At 49.3% G+C, this 16,214-nt stretch overlaps 4 protein-coding genes across 4 annotated transcripts; 3 read left to right on the top strand and 1 right to left on the bottom strand.

The window, feature by feature from the left end:
• Positions 1–1,683: 1,683 nt before the first annotated feature.
• Positions 1,684–2,631, bottom strand: BCR38DRAFT_406821 (uncharacterized protein; the record flags this gene model as incomplete). Its single annotated transcript, XM_040858091.1, has 3 exons — positions 1,684–2,149; positions 2,223–2,367; positions 2,427–2,631. 3 exons carry the CDS (start codon positions 2,629–2,631, stop codon positions 1,684–1,686), a joined length of 816 nt encoding a protein of 271 aa, XP_040719231.1.
• A 2,302-nt stretch (positions 2,632–4,933) lies between these two features.
• BCR38DRAFT_424834 (and other transporter-domain-containing protein) lies at positions 4,934–7,204 on the top strand. The gene is made up of 3 exons (XM_040859684.1): positions 4,934–5,516; positions 5,579–5,920; positions 5,977–7,204. Exons 1-3 carry the CDS (start codon positions 5,141–5,143, stop codon positions 7,017–7,019), a joined length of 1,761 nt encoding a protein of 586 aa, XP_040719230.1. The 5' UTR covers positions 4,934–5,140; the 3' UTR covers positions 7,020–7,204.
• A 549-nt stretch (positions 7,205–7,753) lies between these two features.
• On the top strand, positions 7,754–10,510 carry BCR38DRAFT_464210 (uncharacterized protein). The gene is made up of 2 exons (XM_040862664.1): positions 7,754–8,123; positions 8,178–10,510. The coding sequence occupies exons 1-2, from the start codon at positions 7,821–7,823 to the stop codon at positions 10,374–10,376; spliced, it is 2,502 nt and encodes an 833-aa protein (XP_040719229.1). The 5' UTR covers positions 7,754–7,820; the 3' UTR covers positions 10,377–10,510.
• Positions 10,511–11,948: 1,438 nt separating this feature from the next.
• BCR38DRAFT_424825 (uncharacterized protein) lies at positions 11,949–13,260 on the top strand. Its single transcript, XM_040859683.1, has 3 exons — positions 11,949–12,439; positions 12,539–12,697; positions 12,779–13,260. Exons 1-3 carry the CDS (start codon positions 12,062–12,064, stop codon positions 12,962–12,964), a joined length of 723 nt encoding a protein of 240 aa, XP_040719228.1. The 5' UTR covers positions 11,949–12,061; the 3' UTR covers positions 12,965–13,260.
• Positions 13,261–16,214: the final 2,954 nt, after the last annotated feature.

The following is a 16,214-nucleotide window of genomic DNA, read 5'->3' as shown; positions in this document are numbered from 1 at the left end:
TATGGGCACTTCTTCGTGACCTACAGAGAGCTGATACAAGTGGCAGGGCCGTCACAACTAAAAGTACCTTTAGTCTTCTGAGTCAAGCAGACGTTACTTTCAAGAAGGTTTCTACCCAAAAGCAAAACAGCCCATTTGCATTACCGCAAGTAAAGGCGCAAGCAATGGCTAGAGGCTCATTATCGCCGATAGCGATGTCATCTTAACCGAAACCCCACACGTCCAATCGCCCGAGATTCGGAGCACCCCGCCGTACTGTTTTAATTATCGTCCGGCTAGTCCATTAGTTATTTGCTGCAACCATTATCTTCCAAGATTTGCTGTGACATTGCTTGAACCTCCTGTAGACATAATTGAATGTTGACTAGGTTCTGCTGGAATGTCACGATCGTCAGCGAGGAAGGATGGTTAAGGTGACACCACCAAATCCCCTTGCGTAATTCCGAATGTGTGGCATTCTGCCTCGCTGTACACAAGCCATAGCGAAAGAAGGGTTCCAGGTACTGCAAGTTATCCCAAAATCAGAAACTCGGTGTTTCAGGTTGATATGTAACTCGCTCTGTCCCAAGTCTGGCTCTTTTCAATTTCTCCCCAAAGAGGAACATTGAACAACTCGGAAGCAGTCCAGAGATCAAATGCTGGCTTATTTTCTCGCCGAGTGTCAGTTCGTCGAAGAGACCACCGACAGGTTACTTTCGGTTGGCATACCAATCCTAGGCAGCGAAAGACGGAGTCTATAATCCCCGTTGTGTTGCACATCTAGCTAGTGAAAGTGTATTTTGTTCTTGTTTTTGTTTTCGGTTCTGACGAGTCAAATTCGATCTAGACATGCGGTCACAATTTCCCTAGGACCTCAAAAGCGAAGATGAGGTCAGTGAGGGTCCAAAGGTGAAAATAACAACAACAGCAGCTAATACGACAGAATACAGGCTGGCACCCAGTTATAACTCTGGGAACCCTAGACCGAGTCCATACGGCACAAGCTTTGCTCGATTGACTGCCGTCTGCATATGAGTAGTATGTTGGGTCCCCGTTCTGATATTGGAATAACTTGTCTCATGGTCTATAGGGCGAGGGGATGTCCAATACAATGGTTCTGATCAAGTCGCGACCACCCAGATACTTATGACATTCATGCCAGGCGTGGCCCCACCCGGTTTCAATCCATATGAACCCGCGATTTCCATTGAATCAGGACCATCGAAACAGAATCCTGACGAAATTCCAGGGGTTCGACATTGAAGTCCACCTATGTGGAACCACGATTATGCACAATACTTCAGATTTCGCTTACATGGTATGTATACGTTTTCGAAAGTTCTACAAGTTAGTCCATCCCTTAAGTTCACAATACGTGGTAAGTGACCGTGCAGTACGCCTGTGCGTGACAATGCCTTCCTTCGTAATATGCAGAATACGATACAAGAACAAGACGGCACTATCTGAAGCTGAAACGTAAATTGAGAAGGGCTGGGCAACATCTGAAAAGGAGTCTACATTTACCAAATAGCCGGACAGAAGCAGTGGGCACTTTGCATTGAGATAATTTCTTTACTACATTTCAGCTAACTGATAGACCCCAGCCGTGTCTCGAAGGGGCTTTTTATGATGACGAGTATCCTTTCCCCCTAATTCCTCAACTCGAGGGCATGAGCCAATACTCGGACTCTCAACTCCGCAGGACTATGCCGCGGCATCAGACAAGTCAACGCCCTTATTCTCTGCCTTCGCAAAGTAGGACTCCAGCCAGGCATACAAGGACCTGCCATCAAACAATGGCAGCTCATCCTTTCCTTCTTCCGTGAGTGTTACTCGGGCCACCCGGTTGATGTCCGTGTAGAAGCGGTGCATTCCAAGCTTCAACGGATCTTCCATCCAAGTGTCAGAGGTCTTCTGAACCTCAACCAACATATCCGCGGCTATTTTTATGTACTGTTCCGTCGGGAGCTCGTGAAGTTCTTTGACTGAAAGGTTGTCCTCCTTTAACCAATCTGTCGCAGTGTTCACCAGTGGTGCCATCATCCTCTTTTGTAGAATCATTACAGCGCAAGCCGCAGAAAACTTCGTGCTCATATCGTTCCCTTTTTCCAAATTTCGACCCATCTGAACCGGTGGGACGACGAGTTGAACCTGTCGGCAGCGAAAGGCACTGTAGTCGTTCCAGTACGCCATGGGTTCGCGCCAACCATACTTGGGGACGTAAAGGTCCACGACGAAATCACCCTCCGCCGTTCCAGGAAACGATCCAGACGGCATGAGGACTACACATGGAAAAGCGGGGTGGTTTCATTCGATCCAGAGAAATCGACATGCCGATCGCGGCGTTTTTGGGCGTGAAGTAGACCTCTTTAACGACATCGACGATGGCTATACGAATGTTAGAGGTGATCATCTATTGACATGTAACATATAGGACTTTGACTTACGCCTGAGGAAACCCTCCAGAAGAGGCTCAACTATCAAAGAAAGCTGATGCGGCTCAACCGCCATGATAACAGCTATCATGTGCTCCTCACACGAGAAATGGGCCTCTTCCAGCGGGTTGATGAGGGGATGGCCCAGGCGACCGCGCATCCAGTCATCAAACTGGAACTCTGAGCTTCTCTTGTTGAACGCAGCGACATCCACCATTGCTTTTTCCCGACGTCTTTCAGCTTGCCGCTATGCTGAAAGGCAGCCTTGAGAAGGATGACGAGGATGACACGCATCAAGTGGGCAGCGCGGTGGAGGTGTCTTTGGGCGGTGCAGTTGGCCTTGTGCTGCGGCCAGTGCTTTTTCTGACTTCCCGGCTGCAGTGCTGATGGCTGAGTAGAGTGCGATTGCGTTTGACAATGTGGCAGCTGCCGCAACGAAATGTAGCCCCGGGCGCTTTGCAGTATGAACACCTGGGTTTGATCGACTTAGGCAGCTAAGTGAAAGGATGTCATTCAATGGAATTACGTATTTCCAATTCGTCTATATCAGAATCAGATGCTGGTTCCTTTCCATCTTGCCGACGTTGCGCAATACATAGGACGTGTGAGAGGTGGTTGTTCATGGGATCGGGGCCAGCAGTTCGGTCCTTATTCCCAATGACCATGTCTGTCAGTGCTTCCTGGAATAACTTCTGGTAAGTCTGGGGAGTAATATTATTCAGTGTTATCTGCGCTGTTTTTCGCAGCTGCTCGAAGTGAGGCTTGAGAGGCTTTTCTATGCCTTGACGAATTTCTCCAGCGCGATCTTGACAATAGCCTCTCGCCTCTCTATAGCCAGGTCCTTGTCGCCTTCCGGGAAAGTAAGGTCATCGAATATAGCATGTACGATGTGAACCATCGGCTCCATTGGTGAAGGCTGTGTTGTCGGAGTATTAGCCGCTGAGAATAGGCTGAGGCAAAAGCACCTTCTGGATATATTCAAGAGCAACAATACTGTGCATGTGCCTTCGGAAAAGCTAAACTCCTTTCAAAACTTTTGATGCTTGGGAGATAAACCCCGTTGCGTCGGCAAAGATCGTATACAGCGGCCTGAAGTGTCATCCAGACTGTACCAGACGTGCCAGGCGAGCTCGGTGCTTGATTTGAAGCCTCCATGCCAAACGACACAAAAGCTGTGCATGGACCTGGTCAGAAATTATTATTTATGTGTGTTTGGGTGTTGAAGAGCACACCACGAATACACCCGTAACCATGGAGGATCAACACTTTCTCCTAGCTACACAACAATGGAAAGAAAATTTGTTTAATTATATACAAACCCCTTGGGGCTAGTCAAGATAGCAAAAACTTGTTATTCAATCTCAAGTACGCACATGTTCACCACACTTAAACCTAATGACAAAGATTCTGACATGGGAGATTAAAAGTTATGATAACACGATTTCCCTTGCGTAATTGCTATAGCGCAGTTTCTATTTCTTTTTCGAAGATGGCGGATACCTGAATATAATGCGGAGTAAGCATGGACTGACTATCTTGCTGGCACAGTGCAAGTCAGATATGCGTACCGGGAAGTTGCCAATTGCCATATTATTAGGTGGAACTCAAAGCTCCAACTTAACGGTCAAGAGTCAAGACCTTACCTATACTCTTCATCTCCCGAAAGTAATCTTGTACATTAGAGGCTAATTGAGTACAGTTGCACTCTCAACCATCACGGATGCCACGATCAACGTGTCCATCTAGTCTTATGACCAGGGCTAATATGCATCGGCTTCTCGGCAAGGCAAGGGCGGCACGGACGAGCAAAGCGGGTTAAACAATAATTTGGATACACTAATTTTTACGTAAAGTGCGTCAAGATCCTGTGGAAATGGTGGCCTGCGGTCATGGTGAGGTGCACCTGGGATACTCTAGTGCCCTTGGGCGGCTTGGAATCCCCCACCTGTACTTCCCCTGTTGACCTTCGTATGTAGCCGGAATGCCAGAACGAGTGCGATCCCACAGATACTACATATTTAACTTATAAGAACTAATTTGCGGAAAGCCTGGAAATGAAAAGACATCTTGTTCCTTATATTTTGAGAGCGAAAGACTATAACTGTTGTTTTGCTTTATTTTATATCCACTAGATCCTAGGTTATAGGAAGCATAAAATCCACAGATATTTAACATACAAAGACATAGCTTTAATTTGCTTACAAAGGATAGATGAACCGAAAATTACATTTTATAAATTCACAACCTCTAAATAAGGACAGTAGCTTTTCTACGTATATATACGAGTTTTCCGTATTTTAGTAAAAGTCTTTGCAAGTACCGTGTCCAGGCGGACATTTACATGTATGAAATCATTTGTTGGAGGCGCTCTGGGCAAGCTGAACGCCCCTGTCATCCCGTGGCTAACCTGTGGCGTCCAAACGATTAATCGAACTTGGCATTTTCAAGCACCAATGAAATGAGAAGAATTCCCGTAGCATCGCAATCTCAGCCACAGCGTCGATCACACCCCTGATAGCAGCAAATTGGCGTTCATGCGGCCTCCTGAATCCAAGGCGCCGCGTAGCACGGTCGGGGCGGCCGCTGATGCCATCATGTCCGGTTCAGATTGTCTCTCAGTCCACCAACTTGAAGTCCGCTCAGCACACGCCTTGTCTGGTGAAATGGCAAAGTGAACCCACATACTACGGCGCGGCAACTCTCTTTTGTTTGCTTTCAACATCATCATGGGCGACACATACACGCGCCTGCGCCGCTCCAACAGCGAGCCAGATGATGCGCGTCTGTCCTTTGCTAAAGCCGAGGAGCGCAACCTCAGCCAGCACAATCGCAATCACCATCACAACCATGGTCACCACGACGAAGTAGACCATGAACGGAAAGGATTGCAACTCGATGACAATGTGCCCCCCCAACATCGCTTTTTTAAGACGACCAAGGCGCTCCATTCGGCCATCTCATTCGCCGCCGGCACGGCCATGCTGCTGTTCGGGTACGAGCAGGGTGTCTTCGGCGGCATCATTGTTGCGGCTGAGTTTCAGGAGTATTTCAACCACCCCTCGCCTGCAGTTGAGGGGTTCGTGGTGTCTGTCTACGATTTGGGTAATTCAACCACAATTTTCCGACATGGGGGTTTGATCAGTGAGAGCTCACCGTGTGACCAGGATGTTTCTTTGGTGCCATCTTGACGCTGGCTGTGGGCGAGAAGCTGGGTCGTCGGCGCATGTTGATGTTGTTCACCGTCATTATGGGCATTGGCATCATCGTCCAGACCGTGTCGGTGAACATGAACCAAATGATTTGGGGTCGCCTCATAGCTGGGATTGGCAATGGCGGGAACACGGCAACGGCTCCCGTGTGGCATGTGGAGACCAGCCATGCCAGTGCCAAGGGCACGGCAGTGGTCAAGGAGATGGCCGTCAACGTGTTAGGCTTCGTGATTAGCAATTTCGTCACATTGGCGTTCAGCGGCATGATGACGGAGACGCAATGGCGCTTCCCACTAGGTTCGTGATCCATTGCCTCATTCTCCTACGTGGCACTAATCTCAAACCCCTAATAGGCATCCAGCTTGTCTTTGTCGTTATTATCCTTACCATGGTCCCCATGCTCCCTGAGTCCCCACGCTGGCTCCTCGCCCGCAAGCGCGACGCCGAAGCTAAGCATGTCCTCGCTATTCTCAGTGAACATGACGTTGCCCATGAGTTCGAGGAAATCCGCGCCTCCGTCAAAGCCGAGCAAGCCGTTCGCGCATCCTGGGCCCAAATTTTCCGCGGCGGTCTGGCCACGCGCCGCATGCTTCTAGGCATGATGTTGCAGACTGCCCAGCAGCTCTCGGGCATCAACGTCCTAGCGTACTACCTGCCAGTCGTGCTACACCGCAGCGTTGGCCTCTCCGAACCTACTGCTCGTCTTGTCGCCGCCGCGAACGCCATCTCGTTCTTCCTGACCACCACGGCGTCCATTGCGTGGATTGAGCGCATCGGCCGCCGGCCTCTTCTCATGTTCGGGGCGGGGGTTATGTCTGTGGCATTCTTGGGTGTCTCGATAGGCGTGGGTACCGGCCTCGTGAACCCCGACTCACACACGCCTGGCATCATTGCAACTGCCTTCATCTGGCTCTACTTCACCATTTTCTCCTCCGGCTGGATCAGCGTGCCGTGGCTCTACCCGGCCGAAGTCAGCTCGCTGAGCATGCGGACCAAAGGCGCCGCTCTGGCTACGGCCTGCGACTGGCTGTTCAACTACGTGGTCGTGCAGACGACGCCGCCAGGCATTGAACATCTGAAATGGGGACTTTACCTCGTCTACGCCGTTCTGAACGCGTTGTTCGTACCCCTGGTTTATTACTTCGTGGTCGAGACGAAAGGACGCAGCTTGGAGGATACAGACAGGTGGTTCGAGAATAATAGGCGTTGGTTGGTGCACAAGGCGGACCACTCGGCGGGAAGCAACGGGGTGAAGATGAGCGATTTCGTGCCTCTTGGCGCGTCTAGTGATGATGAGGCCATGATGGGGGCGTTTGAGATGGGGTCCGATGAGGATGATGAGAGCATCGATCTCAACAGTCCCACAACGCCGAGATTCCGGTCTGGACTGTCTTGACGACTCAAAGGGGATAAAATCGTGGGCCACAAGGTGTTTTATGAGGCGTGTACATCATTTCTAGGTTAGCAGGCTTTTGGTAGAGCGGGGTGGCTTTAGATAATAGACGGCTTTATATCTACATCGCAACTATGAAGACTGCTAGTTGGAGATTGGAGCAATACTTATTGGTATCTCTTTGTTGGGCCTTGTTCCTGAAAATTCCTCATTGCTAGCAGGGAATCTACCAAGCAATTTCCCGGACATGCAGTAAGGTTCTGATTGCTGAACCACGGCATGCTTGATAGAAAACTGGTTGGTATATCCCCACTGTTCCTAGCTGGGCTCACTGTTCGAGAAAAACAAAAACTTTGATCAGTTCCCCGTCTGTCCGACAGCCGACCATAGCCATAGTAAAGGCAGGCGAGTGAGCGGGGAAGTTCAGGAGAACCAAAGCGCAATGCGGCTATCCGAATTTCTTCAGATACCTGTGAATTGCTTCAAGTGAAGTGCTGCCGCTACAACAAGGTTCTTGGCCGGTCAGAGTATTGAGCCTCAATATAAAACGAGCTTATCAGGCTTTTTATCCTCGTGTACTCGGGATACATACATGTTTTGACGATGGTGTAGGCATCTGAGGTCTTTTTCTCGCGTATAGCGCTGTCAAAATGTACCGTTTGCAGGAAGGCACAGCTGCGCGTGCGTGTGTGTAACACCGAGCTGCGGGGTTCTCTGCAAACAACGCTGGCAAGAATAAAATATTGCATACTAAAAGTACATACAGCCTTTTAAACGTCTGCATTCCAAGTCCAAGTGCGAACCATGGACGGCCTGCCACTTCGTCTTCATCTCGGAGAGAACGCTCGAGCAACTCGGCCAACCCCAGCGTGCCGTTTCTTCAGTCGGGGAACATGTCGAGACGGGAACAACTGTCGCTTTTCTCACGTTGCATCAAGCGAGACGGCGACGAGGGGACCGGAATCCAACACCGCTACATCTCAGACAGACACCCGGTCACGAGTTATATGTCAGTTCTACTTGAGAGGCTTTTGCCGCAATGGCAGCACATGTCCTTATGCCCACAATAAGGACGATGGCGTAAACCTACAGATGCCTCAAAAGGAGGTTAGGCTTCCCCTGGACCCCAATGTCAGCCTTTTCTGACATCTCTTGCTGCAGGAAGAAGACAAGCCCGACGATTGGGTCAGAGAGGTATTTGGCACTATTGCGCACTTTGGAGGCGGTGCCCGAGTTCTGAAAATCTCTCTCCCGTCAGACTTCTCTGCTGTTCATCTGGGAATGCTTCCACCTGAAGCGTCCATAACCTCTATCATCGCCCTCTTATCGGATAATGGTTTCACTGTCCCAAGGCAGTGCATCCGTCTCATACCGCAGGGAAATTCGATGCATCGCAGCGCCGATGTCCGCATGGAGGACGATTCGTTCGCCAAACGCCTGTGCTCTAAGCTGGGGGGCAAAATGGACACCAGTGGAAGGGTTCCTAATGTTACGGCCGTCCCTATAACCGCTTCTATGCCACAGGGGTCAAGTTCAAGACGGGTGGACTCGAAGAAAGTGCACTGTTCCTGGCATCGACCCTCCCGTGTTGTGTGGCTGAATTTTGGAAACGAGAGCATTGCAAAAAAGATTCATGAGAAGTTCGCTACCGGAATCTACCGAATACTTGGCCGGGAAGTCCAAAGCAATGCTCCAAGAGGTAGCGATACCAGTGGACAAGCCTGGCTTCGCAACCCGCTAGCTTGGACCATCGTGCTCAACGATGTCCCGGCCATGGCCTCTGCGTCTGATGTGATTCAGTCAATTCCACCATCCATACGCCCACGACACGTTGAACTGGGGAAGCCAACGTACGACGTCAACATTGCCGCGGCAAATACTCTGGTGAAGTCGATGCTCGCGGATATTGGTCCACTGGAGTGGTGGGAAGATGCGACCGGCCTGGGAGGGAAACGCGCCAAATCCAAAGCTAGGTTCACAGACGAAGCGGATGCCAGAAAGGCCGCGGCTTCATTGAACATGGCAACTCTACCATTCGGCAAGAATGTCAAGCTAACCATACAGCTGGTGAATTCGGCAAAATGGAAGGTTTTAGACATGATTTACAATGCTGTACGTGGTCAGCTGGAAACAGAAATGGTGACCTGGAAGGTACAATACTTGATATTCATCGCATACGAGCCTATTCATGGACATCGAGTTCTCAAGTTGGAAGGGGAAGATAACACAAAGGTGGCGCAGGCTAAGAACACGATCGAGAACATTCTTGGAGGTGAAGTGGCTACACATGAGGGCAAACCGATCTGGTCACCATCATTCGGCTCCAATGGACAGGTTTGGAGAGAGGTCAAGGCCGTCATGCAAAAACTTGGTGTTGTCATTTCCCGGAACAGGAGAAAGTCGTGCTTGCATATATACGGCCCCTCTGAGCTGTGCATCGAAGCCCAGAAATTGCTAGCCAATCTTGCCATCCATGATACCTCCACAGGCCATGCGATCGAGCTAGATCAGCAGAAGTTTGTTTGGGCTTGCCGAGGGGGGTTCAAGCTGATGTCGGCTGCACTTGGGCAAGGCATTGTCACACTCGACATCATCTCGACACCGAAACGACTTTTGGTAACTGGCTCAAGTGAAGACTACAAATCCGCATTGAAAATGGTTAATGATCAGATCACCTTGGATCAGTCAGAACTCGCCGAGAAAAACGAAAAGGATTGCACTATATGCTGGACTGAGACTGACAATCCTGTTGTCACACGGTGCAATCATACTTACTGTTCAGAATGCTTCGAAACGTTTTGTTTCTCTGGGGCTACTGGAAACAAGGACTTGTGCATCCGCTGCGAAGGCGATTCAAGCCAATGCAAGTCAGTCCTTGGTCTCGATGAGCTCCAGGAGTATCTTTCGTCGAGCACATTTGAAGATTTGCTGGAAGCGTCTTTCAAAACGTATATCCGTCTTCGCCCACTCGACTTCTGCTATTGCCCTACGCCCGACTGTGCACAGGTGTATCGAGCGACCTCCAACACTGCTTTGTTCACCTGCCCAGATTGCCTTGCGGCTATCTGCACGAAATGCCGCGCATCCCACCCAGATATGACGTGTGCCGACCACAAATACCATATTTCAGGTGGCCATGAGGCGTTGGAGAAGGTGAAAAAGAAGTTGGGCATCAAGGACTGCCCTAAGTGTAAGACACCGATGGAGAAGACTGAAGGGTGTAATCACATGACCTGTGGAGGCTGTGGGATTCATATCTGCTGGGTGTGTATGCGAACCTTCCAAGAGGCCACGCTTTGCTATAAGCATATGAACAGGGAGCATGGTGGAATCGGGTTGCAGATACCAGACCTTTTATAATCAACCCAAACTTCTTTTCCCAGGTGACTTGGATTGTTTACACCGGAACGAATGAAGTATTGTATTAACGTCCCACACCCACATCCGGGACACTCCCACATGTGGGACGCCCTAAAAATGATGCTGTATATTATAACCATTGACTTCAACCTTTTTTTACACTTATTCTGATGCGACTACAATACAGCCTTCACCGTCACTAGGGTTTTCAGACTCGCTAGACTCATCTGTACTATCCTCAATTTCACCAGCCTCGATTTGAGCCTTCCGAATAGCCTTGATATTAGTAAACTTCGAATTAGGGCTCATCTTGACCTTCCTCCGCTTCCTAGCCCTACTAGCCTCAAGCTCTGCCTCTATTGCCTCAATCTTTCGCTGTGCGACAGCTAACTGGTAGTCCTTCTCATCAAAGCCCTTTTGAACTTTCCGAAAGAGTAGCCGCTGGGTATTTGGATGGATGCTATAATGCAGTAGTGCGCAACGTTATAGTATCTAATTGAATGGGATTCACCTAAACAGTGGGTCCCCCTACCTTTTCGTATCACGGGCTACTATGCCCATCTAGGATAAGTAACCTAGTCTCTTCAGGGTCCTCTAGTTGAGTTAAAGGAATAAAGATCTTTTGTAGCCACTCAATAGCCGTAGAGTCTGACATCCACCCATTCTCTGTTGCTGTAAACCTCCAGGCTTCGTATGGAGTCAAGTCCAGAGGAAACCACTGCTGCTGGACAGACTTCCCCTTGTATATCACAAGTGGGGGTAGTGCAGTACCAGTCGCAGAGATACACTCTATAAGAGATGTCCAAGCTCGAGATCCAGGCTGTTTCTTCCGTATAGGACGAGTCTCAGATGATCCTAGAACAAGACCATTTGATCCTCTACCTTCTAGAATACCTGTCTCATCCATATTGTATCGATTCGAGGCCTTAATAGCTTTGATCTCAGGGATAGCGAGGTATTTGAACCATTGCCTGATCACATTAGCTGAGGCTCCATTAATACACTGGGAATCGATAGCTCTGCTTCGCTGGACCTTGACTGAAGGGTTCCTCTTGATAAAAGCCTGGACCCAGTTCTTTCCAAGTGGTTCGGTGTCTCCGTGGATCTGTGGGATACGCTCGGCGAAGTCTTTGAGCTGTTGATGGGTTGGTGGGAGGCCTAGGGCAGCCTGGATTCGAACCCATTCAGCCAGATGAGATTCCTGGGCTGGAGAGAGCCTCTGGTAGTCAAAGAAGGCTATATCTCTTGACTGGGCTCCCTGAATCCGTCGTGAAAGAGTAGACCTTGGGACACCATGCTCATATGCTGTTTTTCGGAGGCTTTGACCGGTAGCTATTGCTTGAAGAGCTCAATAAATATTATCTTCGGTATATTGACTCATATTAGTGTAAAGAAGACGTACGTAAAATTTCGTAACGATTGAATCGATATTGGGGAAGAAAAGAGAGGTTGAAGTTAGAGGCTAGCGGTGTTGATGAGGCATTTTTGGGTGTCCCACATGTGGGGGTGTCCCGGATGTGGGTGCGGGACGTTACTCCTCACAGCCTGGTCCCTGCATATTTAAGACCTTCAGACAGATTTGAGCACCTTAAAATCACGTCAAATTTGAGTCACAACCCGGTCAACTCTCAAACTCTCAACTTCATTTGCACCATAGCCAGGGACCAACCCCAGACGCGCCCACAATGCCGCTCCAGCCCATTACCAATCGCGCCTACTTCCCGTCCTTCGCAGATCTGCCGGGCGAGCACCAGTACGACGCGCGCTACTACATCGACTCGACGGACCCGTCGTTGCCTCCTGGTTCGGCGACGTACAAAAAGCACTGGATCCTCCTAGGTGACATCATCGAGGCCAACACATTCCTCCGCCCGCGACTGGTGGCCCGCGATCGTCGCGGACATATGTTTGTTGTCGCTCTGTATCTCGACGAGCCGGAAGACATGACGCGGCTCGTTCCCCATTTCAAGGTTGGCAATACGGTAGCGTTGATGCATCCGCTTGCTCATTCATTTTTGGACGGGTCGCACGGAGTGCGGATTGAAGATGGGGATGAGATTACTGTAAGTTTATTTCTGCAGGTTTGAAGATTGACATTTCCACATGGATAGGACTCCATGGCCGTGCTTCTCAGGCCGAAAGTTTATTCATTAATCATGTAGATCTTTCCCTGTAAGGTGGACGAACTCATTAAACTCAATACCGACTCAATCAAGCACAACTGGCTCGTTGAGGAACCAAAGACATGCCACAGCTGCGGTGAAGCGAAGCAGACGATGGAAAGATGTGGCGGTTGTAAGCTGGCATATTACTGCTCCAAGGTGAGTATTCCATCTCGCATTTAGCCACGACCGCATTTCGTCTCCAGAGTGAGCTGCTGACAAAACTTCCTCCGTATTCAGGATTGTCAAGTCAAGGGCTGGAAGGACAAGGGACACAAGACGCAGTGCAAGGTACTGAAGGACCCGGATGTCAAGTATCTGTTTCAGCTGGATTTCCGAAACTACGGTAAAGGATTCGGCTTCGGTCCTAAATCATGGAAGGGACGTACGCTGAGCCCGGAGGAGTTGCAGGAGTTGGAGCGATGATACATACAGTGCTTCCCGAGGGGGGAAACCGCTGTAGAACGAACGCAGGTGTGAATGAATCGTGCATGGATTTTGGCAAAAAGGTATGGCCCAGCGGAGCCTCATTGCGGGTTGCCAAATGTAAGACGTCCCATCCAAGGGATCCAAAGGGTTCCAGATTCCCTCCTAGTTTCAGCCCAGTAGGAGGCCGTCCACGAATAAAGTTCTATCATGCCAAAGACCCGAGGATCTGTGTGTCATATTGTCGTGCTCAAGGACTGGGCAAGAAAACCATATCCGCATTTGAGGAGATAATCATCCCTAGCGGCAACGAACATAAGACGTGCGCCATTTCAATGTAGTCTCGAAATCCGTCTTCACATTCCGAAACTAATCCAAGTCTCTAGACGAAAGAATCGAGCCTGCTTGAAAACAGTGTAAGACAACGTCCAATACATACATTTGGTATTTCCTTTTGGCTGTGGCAACCAAAACGTTGGCCCCAAATGGGAGACACATCTCAGCCAAGGTGATTCTGCAAACATAATTATTTGAATACTAGCCGTACACACATACCACGGTACGGGAAGTATCCCATACATGCTGAGCAGTCTCATGGACACAAATCTCACGTTAATTGACGCGATCCTTCTGGGCGACCTAGGCTTCCCTGAAATGTCTCAAGACCCTTTGGAAACATCACTGCGACAAAGCATGGCTTCTTGTATGGCCACCATCGCCAGCCTCGCTTCTAGCATTTACGAGGAGTTCGTCATCCCGATACTCTGGGCCCGCGTCCCGAAGGCGCCGCTTTGGACCCCGGGGTCCCCTCTATCTTATATCAACCATCATACGGCATAGCCATCTCCGTCTGGGCGTTGTGTCTTTTCTGTAGATGTCGTGTATCATCTTACCTACACGTTGCTTTCGGTGATGTTGACCGAATCGATGCAGATGGAATCCACCCCGTTCGTGTCGCATGCATTTTGTAAAATTTTGCTGCCACTCTGCAGCCCAGTTCCCTGCCATTGAAAGGTATAGTTTGTTTCTTTTGTGGTGGGTCCACGAAATGTATGACACGGCATGGAAAGACTGGCGATCTCCATTGCTCCACATAGATTCCCGTCGGGTTCTTTTGACATGCTGAAGAGATGGATCTCGTCGCCCTTGATCGGTGGATACATAATTAGGACACCCTTTTGGGCGTATGCTTCTAATATGTGAGTAGCATTGAAGCCTTAGCCAAAGAAATTATTGTGTCTCCAAAGACGGAGAAAACAAACGAACTGACAAGCTTGAACAAAAGGGCTCAATGGGAAGAGTCGTGCTGAAGAGAAATGATCTGGTTTCGGCATCAGATTGAAACAGGAAACAGCGGTTACGATACATGATACATGCGGGTGATAAGCAAACTATCTGGCTGTCTGACACCCGGACTATTGGGTTCGCCATACTAATCCAGTGGCACACTAGTTCGTGTGATCAAAGTATATACTGGTTTATACCACTGTGATGTCGGGATATCCCACATGCCCCTCTTCGTACCGTACCCCGTCGACTTTGGCTAACTTTCACGACGTGATACTTTCAAACAGAGTCAAGGACCCGCAGCGACAACATCGATTTTGAAGTGAGGTAACTCAACCGCAGATGGTGCTGCTTTGATGTCTGTGCGTTGTAAGCAAGAGCACATATGGGTGCCCAGGGGCATAAAATTATTGGATGCTATGAGTATGCTGCACTTGCGGCCGTATCAGGCAAAGCAATTGAGCTGACAGTCATTCACAAATCAAAAACCTCGCTTCGAGTTCTGCACAAATCACCCTGGATTTAGTAAAGTCTTTACTGATAACTCATTGTGCAGTTTGAATGTAAGGTCTGGACGATAAAACCAACTGGAATCCACAATATCAGCTGACTCCTGTAGCTGAGAGATCATGTTACCTACGCCCCTTTCCAAAAAGAAAAACAGCAAAAGTCATGAACTGGTCATTATCTTTTCTAACACGACACCCCCTCAATGATGCCCCATTGTGAACACGTTCAGTTGTTTGCGATGCCCTGCGAGCGCAATTTCTGCTCCAGACAGAATTTATGCAGTGCGACGAGATCGTGGGTGTTTGATTGGAGATGACCTAAAAGGAGCATGTATCTCGAGTACACTGTAGAATGTTAGTCCTCCCGCAATTCGCCATAGACCGGATGTAGCTCGAAAATTCACAGTTACAGAACCTGGACTTAGACGCATGAGTTAATCCAGTATTGACATTGTATCTGATGTTGCTGTCCGTGGTAAAGTTGCCTGCAGAGAAATCTCTGGCAGTATAGCCTTTTGCCCCGTACGTTTTGCGTAACATGGATGTATTCTGGAAGGTAAAGCTGTTGGAAGCCTCATCCTTCATCCGCAAGAACCTGCCGTCCCCCGTCGGTCGTTTTTCCAGGTTACAGAGTAAAACTTGATGCGCAACAACTGCGATTCTTTCCAGCTCCATGTCCTGTGGGGGCATAACTGGTTGTGGCCAGCACATCCCAATATAGGCACGATGTGGTGACTATTGGCACTCTCCTTGAGACTCGGGAAACAAGAGTGCCGGGTGTTTCTTCAGGCATTCATGGCATCACACTGATCTGAGCAAGAACTGCAACTCGTTTGGGAATTCTGGCGTGCTCCGAACCAAAAGTCTCAGCACTTTCCACAGAGGAAGCCCCGCTGCAACAGGCTTGCAATTCGTGCAAAAGTGAATTCTGCCGCGTGCCCAGATCGTAGGCTGCGTGGTTTGGTATAAATTCCACGGAAAACCCGTTGATAGTACTGCCGTCCGCCGATGTCACTACCGCGTTGCCAAGGGGCTGACACATCTCGGGAATCACAGGAGTATTTGCTATAGGCTCGGGATGTGCCTAGGAAGGACGAGACTTAATCGGGTATCCAGGCAGCTTTGAGATTCCTCTGGAGTATTACATTGTGGCTGAGGCGTTTAAATAGCAGGTGCTAGACAGGCTGCAGAATGGCACAATCGGAAGCAGTTGCATTGTTTCTAGAAGGACTTTGTGAGGTAAGGTGTGAAATCCATGTCCGGAGAGTGTTGGTTTCGTCCTTGCTGTAGTGGCGTGACATCTGTTGATAGCTTGAAGGCATCCAGCGAGAGATGAAGGAGGAATTTTCCAGTGATTCAGAGGATGATATGATCCCTAGGTCGGTAGGTTGAACGAAAGCTATCGCCTAGGTCCATCAACCAAATACTCGCGCACTACAACTTTGGATCTCAAT

Source organism: Pseudomassariella vexata (assembly GCF_002105095.1).
Source record: "Pseudomassariella vexata strain CBS 129021 chromosome Unknown BCR38scaffold_3, whole genome shotgun sequence".
In the NCBI taxonomy this organism is placed as follows: Eukaryota; Fungi; Ascomycota; class Sordariomycetes; order Amphisphaeriales; family Pseudomassariaceae; genus Pseudomassariella; species Pseudomassariella vexata.
This window is presented reverse-complemented; position numbering and strand designations above follow the sequence as displayed.

What these genes read in the sequence shown, in the direction of transcription:
- BCR38DRAFT_424834 (XM_040859684.1), top strand. Translation starts at nt 5,141, where the DNA reads ATGGGCGACACATACACGCGCCTGCGCCGCTCCAACAGCGAGCCAGAT. An exon ending in GGTGTCTGTCTACGATTTGG is followed by an intron (nt 5,517 to 5,578) that starts GTAATTCAACCA and finishes CCGTGTGACCAG; the next exon opens with GATGTTTCTTTGGTGCCATC. An exon ending in GCAATGGCGCTTCCCACTAG is followed by an intron (nt 5,921 to 5,976) that starts GTTCGTGATCCA and finishes AACCCCTAATAG; the next exon opens with GCATCCAGCTTGTCTTTGTC.
- BCR38DRAFT_464210 (XM_040862664.1), top strand. Translation starts at nt 7,821, where the DNA reads ATGGACGGCCTGCCACTTCGTCTTCATCTCGGAGAGAACGCTCGAGCA. An exon ending in TACAGATGCCTCAAAAGGAG is followed by an intron (nt 8,124 to 8,177) that starts GTTAGGCTTCCC and finishes CTCTTGCTGCAG; the next exon opens with GAAGAAGACAAGCCCGACGA.
- BCR38DRAFT_424825 (XM_040859683.1), top strand. Translation starts at nt 12,062, where the DNA reads ATGCCGCTCCAGCCCATTACCAATCGCGCCTACTTCCCGTCCTTCGCA. An exon ending in AAGATGGGGATGAGATTACT is followed by an intron (nt 12,440 to 12,538) that starts GTAAGTTTATTT and finishes TTAATCATGTAG; the next exon opens with ATCTTTCCCTGTAAGGTGGA. An exon ending in TGGCATATTACTGCTCCAAG is followed by an intron (nt 12,698 to 12,778) that starts GTGAGTATTCCA and finishes CTCCGTATTCAG; the next exon opens with GATTGTCAAGTCAAGGGCTG.